Source organism: Sphaeramia orbicularis, chromosome 12 (genome assembly GCF_902148855.1).
Source record: "Sphaeramia orbicularis chromosome 12, fSphaOr1.1, whole genome shotgun sequence".
NCBI classification, from domain to species: domain Eukaryota; kingdom Metazoa; phylum Chordata; class Actinopteri; order Kurtiformes; family Apogonidae; genus Sphaeramia; species Sphaeramia orbicularis.
Genome location: NC_043968.1, coordinates 35,134,696 through 35,144,480, shown reverse-complemented (window position 1 = coordinate 35,144,480; position 9,785 = coordinate 35,134,696). Strand labels below are relative to the sequence as shown.

The window sequence follows — 9,785 nt, the reverse complement described above, 5'->3', positions numbered from 1 at the left end:
ACTGTAGAACTCAGCTATGATAAATAGTGAAACTAAGAGAATTTCCACACTTAATGTGCAGCGAACAGACTGGAACTCAACAGTCACGCAGTCCTAGGAAAAACAGAGAGGATAATCAGAAAAAAAGCATCAGTTTGCTCCAAGGAGAATAAAGTTTGGACTGCGGAGCAGTGGTCACGTGGTCTGAGTCCAGACTGACCCTGTTCAGGAGTGATGAGGCATCAGGGTGAGAAGAGAAGTTGAGATTACCCATCATGCCTAGTGCCTTCAGTAAAAGTCTGTGGGGAAGTATTATGAGGTACCAGGTTTTTCCATCAGTGGATTTTTTTTCTTCCCTGATGCCACAGACTTATTCCAATACCAGGGTTCATCAAGCTCAAATTCTGAAGGACTGGTTCAGGAGTATGAGACACTTTTCACACATGGATTGGCCACCACAGAGTCCAGATCTAAACCCTGATTTGAATATTTGGGATTTGCTGACAAAACTTTTTGTAGTGCTCAAACTCTCCCGCATCAATACAAGATCGGGGTCAGAAATGAATGTAACTGAGCAGAAATAATTGTGATACTGCATGAATGACTCCTAGGTAACTAAATGCTATGAAATGGTATTTAATTTCTGTAGCTAGAGCCTGCTAAACCTTACACACTGGACCTCTAACATATTTATTTTATTAATGTTTATTAGTAAGTCTGACAGCCGTAGTGACATCTCTCACCTGACATTTGACCTTTGGTGTGTAGAGGAGAATGGACGGCACGGACAACGGCAGGTTTCCAGAGGTATTACTGTTTTTATTTCAGAGTGTCTGAGAGAAAAGGCACTAAACCAAACTGGGAGAGTGACATTGACTTTGAATGAGAGAGAGAGATGTAGAGGGAGTGCAGACGGATTTAAATAAACATTTACAAAGTTTACACAAAAGCAGCCATTCAACACACACACATAACTTAACTATCCACAGATTCCTGACTGATTCAGTACAGCAGAACCAAATTGCCTGGAGCTGCAAAAGAAAAATCCCCTCAATTTTTTTGACTCAGGTTTAAAGAAATGCATAAGAATCATAACTGGTGCTGAGAATGTTCAGTTTGCCTTTACTGTCTTTCCTTAACATATGATACCACCCTGACAACAAAATAACTAGAATTAAATATGAAAGGATTTAAAAATAAAAAGCCATTGTCCTTTTACCTTCTTACAGATCTACTGATTATCTTAGCATTCAGGTCCTTAAACTGCAGATGCCTTTATGAGCTGCCTAAACATGAACTAAAATTAAATAAGCCTATAAACAATAAAATTATTGTCTGCTCATGTGAACTGGTTAGTGTTTTTGTTTCTGTACAGGTCATAAATATTCAACACAAGTTACTTTGTCCTTTTAGCAGTAATGTAACGTGTGATGCTACAAGAGAGCCACTGTGTTGGGATGATGCATCAGTACTGTGTAATTTCTTAAATGGTTTTATTAGAGAGAAACCAATTCATTTTGACAAACATAATTTTGAGAAAACAAGTGAATAGTGCATAACTTAGTTCAAAACAAGAGTTGTATTGGAAAATAAAGTAAAAATGTGATTATTTTGAACTGAAGTAAATTTTAATATTTTTTAAGAGCAAAGCTGTAAATGTAGGTTGAGAAAATAAAGATCAAATTACAAGAAAATCTGACTTTGAGAACAAAATTAATTTTCTCGGACATCTACCGTAAGCAGAAATGATGGAGTCTTGACAGCAGTTGGTGACTGCACCTGTCAATCACCCGTTTATCTCTATGATTGGCCAAAATCTTACATCATGGATTCAGATTGTCAAAAGCCTGAAAGTAGAACCAGGAGGAGGTACAGAGGTTTCTTTTCAGATCCTCTTCCCTGTTCTTTAAAATTCTAATCACATTTTACTCCAAAATTCTATTTTTGTTTTGAGATTTGATTTTCCTTCAACTTAATTTGAACTTGTGTGTCTTGTACTTTTGGCTTTTTTTTTTGTACTTCAACCACCTGCTCTAACTCTCTGCTGTAGCATCACAGTCATGCAATCAGTCCTTGACTGTGATGGACTGAATCATGCGCTGCTGCCCTATTACACAATTGTTTTTCTTCCAATGATTGAAAAAGTTTTAGAGGGGTTGGGAAAAAAAGTCAAAGTGAGATGTCAACAGATTTCAGTCCTTCATTTTGGGAGTATTTTAATGATGAAAATGTTTTTTTATGATGATTGAATTCATCTCTCCCGCACAAAAACAATAGGGGTTCTCACAGGTAGAGGGGAAGGGGCTTCCTTAAACAGAGGAGGAAGAGGAGAACAGCAGGTGGAGCAGGACATGGGGGCGGAGTCTGTGATTGGAGGGCCAGGGTCCACCAATCACAGCTGGTCTTTGTAGTAGCCGAGCTTGGCAAAGGACATTTCTCTGCGAAGCTGCATCACCTCCCAAAACATCTGCTCAGCTGCAGAAAACACAGAAGAGGACTCACATCAGATGAATTCACATTAACATTAACTAAGCACCAACATCAAAATAAACAGAATATCAAAAGTAAAACTGAATATGCAGAGGGGGTAATTTAAGACAATGTTGTAGTAATGTATTAATTCTAGATGCCTGTGAATAGAGTGAAGAGGATGTGCTGGCCTCCAGCCAACAGCCACACTTCAGCACAACTCTAATGGATGGTTGTGAGTCTGCAGGACGGCTTCATGCTGCCCTACTGTAAGGTGGAACCCTGCACTGGTATCACATACCCAGTTTTCACAAGTACACATCTGGTGCTGGTTCTGGGCCTGTGTTAGTAGTGGTTCAGTGCTGGTTTGACCGACAGACCTAAGAACCAGTTTGCCGTTCCAGGTAGAACCACATGATTACATCACAGTATTGATCTGTAGAGTTGGTATGTGAGCCAACAGTAACATCAGAAAGAAGCACACTACCATTAACTACTGTTAGAATTTTAAAACACTACTGTCAGTGGTCATAGAATAAAGTGTTAGGGTTATCTTCCGGGTGAGCCTGTGGTTGTTTCACCTCATAGAGGACTAGCGGGAGGGCTAGCATGTCTTTTTAAGTCTTTGCTCATTTTTAAACATTTGTTGTGTAGCAAAAACTTAATTATTTAACCAAAAAAACTAAAGTACCTTGAAACTGCAATTCTACAAATACAGTGATGAATAAATTATATAATTACTGCACTGATGTGATCTGACTGAGAAAGTAACTGATTTGGTGGTAGTGACCACTTTAATGTTAAACTTGACTGATAAAAATCTTTGTGCTCCCTCTTGTACATCTTTGAACAGGGGACTGATTCATTTATCAGTGAAAATTTATCTGTCAGATTTGACTCTGCTTACAACTCATCCTTGTAGCCTTGATTAAACCTCACTCAGTCTAATTTTTTCAGCTCTTCTTCTGGCTCCTAAATAAGTCACAAAAACAACAGGTGTCTCACCGTCCTGCTGCTTGACCAGCCCTTGGTGGATATAGCGAATGTAGGTGAAGAAATTACACACTGCTGTGATCTGAGAAAAGAACCAAACAATAAGCTGTTTATTTTGATCGAGTGCTCAAACATCTTTTTCATGATGTTACAACAGCTGTGGCTACAAGAACAAAATATTAAGTACTCTGTTATCAGGATATTAGGAGATGAAGATATCAACATCAGACTACAGACTGTTCACCCAGCTGATTGAGATTGATTCAGAAACTGAACTGTAAGCAGCAGACAGGACAACTACAACGACCAGCATCTGACCCTGACCAGTGGTTCTGGTTCAGTAAACATACTGCAGTCAGGGCTCCTGCATGGACAGGAAATACACCTGGAAAAGGCGTCTGCCAACCATCGCAGAGGAGGCATCTTTACATGGACACATGGTGAACAGGCTCTGTCAGTCTATGGTGTCCATTTCAGAGTCATTAGAACATGACAGCTGATCTTTATTAGACATAGGTTCTGCCAGATTCATATATTTATAAAACACACATTTCACTAGGACTTATTGCTTGGTAGAAAATAAAAAGTCTCATTTCTTGGTTTAGTTATACAGTTGTGCATCCCTATCTCTTTCTCACATACATTTTCTTCCCAAAATTCACTTCAGAATTTTACATTAGCCAAACGCATGCCTCCATAAAACAGCTGATTATCCAAATTCTTATGTACTGTAGTGTGATTCGCAGATCTTCAAAGCCTGCAATTACTGTCAAGTAAACTAAGCGTAGAGTGAAAAAAGACCCTTTAAGCTGGGACACAGAGGAGAGACTGTGCTAAGTCTTAACAAGCAGTACTTCACAATATTCCCCACTTAAGTTTCAGCTCTGTATTCTTATCAGATGAATGAACAAATTTGGTACTGACGTCAAGAGTAAAAGGAATTGAAATGGGAGACTGGTGATGGGACCTAAAAATATTTTAATAACCAAGCCAGTGGCACACCAAAAGAATTTGCAGGCTATCATTTACGTCAATAACTTCTATTCTATTACTTATAACGCTGCATTTGTCCTTCAGTATCAGCATGACTTTGGTTTTAACGAGGCACATCCACCACCACAGGACACTGAAGCCAAAATGGAAGATTCCGAAAATTTAATAAAAACCTGAATACAACAGACCTCGATTCACAAAAAGGCTTTCTCTCACAGGAACAGTTTTACAAGAGGAGCTCATATGATTTAGAAATCATACCAAAACCATTTCACATGTCTGTGCAGTACATCTGCTAGTGATAAAGGAGGTCTGTGTTTTACTTGAATTTATTGACATCACTTCCAGGATATAATGTCAGTGTTCTTAATAGCAACCACATAACCTTCTAGTGTGTTGTAAAACAGATTACAAACATGACCACACATTCCCATGTGTGTCACTCATCTCATCATCTTTTATAGAATGATGATGAGATAAATGATGACATGTTCTGTAAGGTTTCTGTGACTGTTTCTATTATGTGAAGCAAGATGAGCCTCCTGAGTTCAGACCAAACAGCTGCTGAAACTTTCATTTATAACTGCTAGAGCAGTAATAATAATAGTAATACAGTAGTAATAATATCAGCATTCATTGGTATCTTAAGTAAAAAAAAAAAAAAGTATGGCAATACAGAAAATAACTGAACATTTCACTAAAGTATCTTCAAGCATTTGCGTCAGGACAATCTCTTACCATGTACTAAACAAAGGTAGAAAAAAAAAGTAACTGAGAACTTCAGAACTTTTACTACTACCCCTCAGTCCTCAAAATGTCAAGTGTGTTTAAACCACTAGATGTCAGTGTTGTGAAGTTTGAAGCCATGAAGCTTCAAAAAACACACAAAGAAAACCTCAGGTTTTTAAGACCTAATCTACCCATCACTACTGAAAAAATGTGTTATTTAGTATTTATGGTGTGTGTTTGTGAATGTGTAAATACTCACTCTGTATCTACAGTAGGGAGACACGTAGTAATAGTTGGATGAATCTCCAAACTTGATTCTGTGCTTACAGGTTTTGGTCTGACCGCTCAGGGCACATTTTCTAATAAGGAGAGATGAAAATGACAGGGTTTTAATTTAATCCCACTGGAGTAAAACTGAATTCATACAAACTGAAAACAAAAATAACTGCATAATGACTAAACTACAGCTGTTAAAAGAGTTTAAGGAAGCCAGAGTGGAGCACAGAAAGGAGAGATGAGAGTTCAAGTTTATCAAGGCTGGTTTCATTAGGATGTCTCTGATTAACAGCAGCAAGGAGAGAGGCATAAAGGAGGTGATATTATGAGTGAGCAGGGGTTTAGAGGAGCAGCAGAGCAGAGATTTCAAAATGCTGATGGGAGGAGACAGAAGAGAGACAGCCAAACTTACGTGATGAGCTCAGCCCTTCGCCCACTAGAGCAGGAAAGTGAAGGAAGATGGAGAGATGATGATAAAGGAGTGAAAGCCTGATGAAGAGGAGAGTGTGTGTGAGTGTGTGTAAGATGTCTCACTTTGGTCCTCCACACTCCACTGCTGAGGCTTTGACCACTGGCAGTGGCTGGAAACCCACTGGTTCCACACTGAGTGTGTTCTGTTCCACAGCTTCCAGGATGGCTGAACCCAGCTGAGAGACAGAGGACAGAACATGAAAAGGATGAAAGCACTGGTGTAAGACACTGAAGGGCATGACCGTGGGCACTCCACTCAAGTCAACCTTGACTATTCCTTGTATTAATTATCAATCAGCAGAAAAGAGGGAACAGTGGGTATGAGTCTACCTCACTCTTGTTGAAAGTGAGGCAGGGGTAGATGTCCTCACGGTAAACTCTCTCCAGGAAGATGCAGCTCCGATCCAACGTCGGCTCCTCCTTCCACACCTTAAACTCACCGAACAACTGACTATCCACCTAAATGTCCAACAGTGGAAAAAAACAGTACAGCTGGAGTTAAGGTGCATTTGCGTTACATCTAAACTATGTTTCCCCTGAACAGTTCCTTAAATAGTTGTTGGGGCACATGTAAGAGCTCTCACCTCTCTACACTCTCGTACAATGGGCTGTGTGGCTGATGGGTCGGGCTGTGTCCCCATGATGGCAGACGAGGTGCTTTTGTTCCTGCTGTGACCCTTCCTAAAGGGAGTCTTCACCCCACTGGATCCTGCAGAGGGGAGTTCACCCACAGGGGAAGTGGGAGAGGAGAGAACCAGTGTCTTCAGGGCCTGCACCTCTGCCTGAAGAACATCAATCTGAACAGCAAGAGGGGAGATGGTGCAACTCAGATTCTGGTTTCCATCTTCTGTAGCCATTCCACTCTTGCACTACTTTATCATAAGCTTAAACTTGACAATACATTTGGAGTGTGCAAGTGTTCTGCATTGTTACCTTGCCAAGGGCTTCTTTCAGCTGTTTTTCAGCATTTGCCTGTTTGACATTGGCTTCTCTGACCATTTTATGAGCCTCCTGGAAAAACCACATATGACATTTTTTAAATTCTAGAATGACATTCTTACCTCCGCCAAGGTCCAAACGTCCAAGGTATGTAAGGCTACATTCAGACAGCAGGTCTCAATGCACAATTCGGATTTTTGGGAGAAATCCGATATTTTTGTGTGCTTGTTCATATTACACATTAAATGTGACTTCTATCAGTTTTGAGTATGAACTGAATGTGACCCTGAAGTGACCCACATGCACTAAAGAGGACCTGACGTAATATGTGACCACGCAGGCACACACTGTGTTTTTACGGCAGTAAATATGTTTTTCCCTCCTCCAGGGACACAGAATTGTGACATTTGTTGCATTTCAATGACAAAAGGTCTGATAAATGCGACCTGGCCATTCAGATTGACGTCGCATTGCAAAATATCAGATACGTATCGGATTTAGGACCACATGAAAGTAGTCAGGGTCAGATTTTGCTGTTCAAATTGTCTTTAACAGATCGGATACAGGCCACATATGGGCAAAAAAATCTGATTTGAGCAACATTTGCCTGCAGTGTGAATGAAGTCTAACTTTCTGAAACCAAGACCAAATCTGCACATGGGACACAAGTTGTTTTTTTTATCCAGTGTTCTTTAATAATGATTCTTAATAACAAATTGAACTCGCCCTAGAGAACTTAAAGCTTAGATGTGAAGAATCACTGCATGCCCACAAAGTCCTGTAATTCAATCCAGCGCTCTATCTCACCGTTACAAAAACAATACAACAATTCCAGTCTCTGCTGCTTATTATGGATCTGCTCTAAAATGATGTCCTTGGCTGATGTCCTGCCCTTCATCTAAGTTTATGACAATCAGTCCAGTAGTTTATGAGTAACCCTGCTGGCAGACATAAAACATTACATTTTACCTGGCTGGAGGTAAATATAAAAAGGCAGCATGAATTGAAGCTTATCTAGTGCTACTATATACTGATTTAGGCGCACACATATTTACAGATTACAGGAAGCACACACAGATAACGTCCCAGAAACATCCCACACCTATGGAAAAAAAATATAAAAGAAAATGAAAACACTGAAGTTGTTAACGTAGGTGGGTTACAGAGGTTCAGTTTGCTCCCAGAATGTCAACTCACAAATTGGGATTTCTGCTGAGCAACGGAAAAAAGGTTTGGTGTAGGGTGTAGATCAGCAGCTCTATGAGGAGCAGAGGAGGCAGACACACAGATGGACAGGTGGAGGGAGGAGAATTAGACCGACCTGGAAGAGACTGGCGGTGAGCTCCTCCAGCTCCTGGCCAAGCTGGTCTCTGACTTTAGACAACCTCTCACACTCCTCATCCTTCAACAGCAGCTCCTTCCATGCACACGCACACATACACACAAACAAACAAATAGAAAACAACAACAGAAAAACAACCGGCAAATGAACATGGCAAAGTAAAATCAAAGCATGGCAGCCACAAATAAAGAGATGAAAAACATGAAGTAGTAATCTGAGGACTTCACTTCATTATAAAATAAAGACACAAAATGCATTCAAATCAAATATGGGAGATAAGTAATGAGACTGCAGGGATGGTGAGACATCTTACTCACATACTCACTGAGAAACAGCTCACACTCACACAGTATGAATTACTCCTTCAGCTTAACTCCAAAGGAGTTTGTGTTTGTGTGTGTGTGTGTGTGTGTGTGTGTCCATCCTACCCTCTGGGCCTTTGCCAGCTCTTCCTTCAGCCTCTCGTATCCTTTCTCTCGAACCTCCATAACAGAGGGGCTGCGCAGCCGCGACAGACTATCGCTCAAAGCGCTGCACTCCTCACTGTCCTCTCCTGGCAGGAAGTTGCCATCTGCAGATTCCGCCTCCAGGCCGGGCACGCTGTGGTGTAACCATGGAGATGGCAGCAGTCATTACAGATGATTATATCATGTAAAGGTTTTGTAAATACACATAATGGAACTATGATATGTCCTTCCATTTTACATCTACACATTCTCAATAATATCAAAAGTCGATTCTGGACTGGACGAACTTTTCTACCATTAACTTTTAAATTGTATTAACTGTTGAAGGAAGTACTCCACGTCCACATTGCAGAAACTGAGGAAAATGAACAAACTCTTTTCTGGCTTCTTCTTCCAAGGTAAGTAGTTTCCCCAGCAGATGTAAGAGAACATTAAATGCAGCACTGGAATCTTCCATTTTTTTTTTTAAAATCTTTGAAAATCGGTAAAACATCTTGTAAAAAATAGCTATCAACATCAGCCTTAAAAATGGTATTAAACATAGAAAAATGGACCAACAGTGAGGCCCAGTCAGTTATTTCTTACTTTCTTCCTATTTGCTGTGCAATTGCACACAAAAAAATGGTTAACAATCAAGTAGTTTCAAAAAGTTTTCAGTCAAGAAATTCCTCAAGTCAGTTATAGCATGGGTTGTGTGAAAATGAATACAAATATTTTAAAGTTTGACAATCAAGCCAAATGAAATGTAGACATATCACTTCCAAAATTCCACCATAAACTCAAAAAAGATACAATGGGGTGAATAAAGTATTGACCACATCAACATTTTGTCCGGTAAATGTATGTCGAATGAGCCTAGTGAAATTTTCACCAGACTTTGGTATTAACTCAAAAAATCCACACAAAAAATTGAAACATTTAAGTCCATACGTAAATAAAGTTATGTGCAATAAAGTGGAATGAAACAGGAAAAAAATACTGAACACACCAAGAAAAACCAGTAGAACACAGCAAAGAAAGGCAAGGAACCAGATGAAAACCATAACAAATTAGGAGGCAAGTCTACCTCCAATCTCTGGTAATTAATGTCAGTTGGGTTAAAATATACTGATGGGCTATAAAGGGGG

General features: G+C 39.8%; 1 protein-coding gene across 5 annotated transcripts in view; it reads right to left on the bottom strand.

The window, feature by feature from the left end:
* Positions 1 to 777: 777 nt before the first annotated feature.
* rab3ip (RAB3A interacting protein (rabin3)) overlaps positions 778 to 9,785 on the bottom strand; it is an 18,321-nt gene continuing 9,313 nt past the window's right edge. For 2 of the 5 annotated variants that reach the window (XM_030148610.1, XM_030148608.1), the window contains exons 5-14: positions 8,620 to 8,791; positions 8,171 to 8,266; positions 6,844 to 6,921; positions 6,495 to 6,707; positions 6,241 to 6,369; positions 5,974 to 6,086; positions 5,852 to 5,875; positions 5,423 to 5,522; positions 3,454 to 3,523; positions 778 to 2,454 (exon numbers count right to left, since the gene is read on the bottom strand). In XM_030148610.1, the coding sequence (XP_030004470.1) occupies positions 2,372 to 2,454; positions 3,454 to 3,523; positions 5,423 to 5,522; positions 5,852 to 5,875; positions 5,974 to 6,086; positions 6,241 to 6,369; positions 6,495 to 6,707; positions 6,844 to 6,921; positions 8,171 to 8,266; positions 8,620 to 8,791 (1,078 nt within the window). In that variant the 3' untranslated portion in view covers positions 778 to 2,371. The remainder of the gene's footprint in view (positions 2,455 to 3,453; positions 3,524 to 5,422; positions 5,523 to 5,851; positions 5,876 to 5,973; positions 6,087 to 6,240; positions 6,370 to 6,494; positions 6,708 to 6,843; positions 6,922 to 8,170; positions 8,267 to 8,619; positions 8,792 to 9,785) is intronic. The other 3 variants (XR_003936762.1, XM_030148612.1, XM_030148611.1) reach the window with 3 other exon arrangements.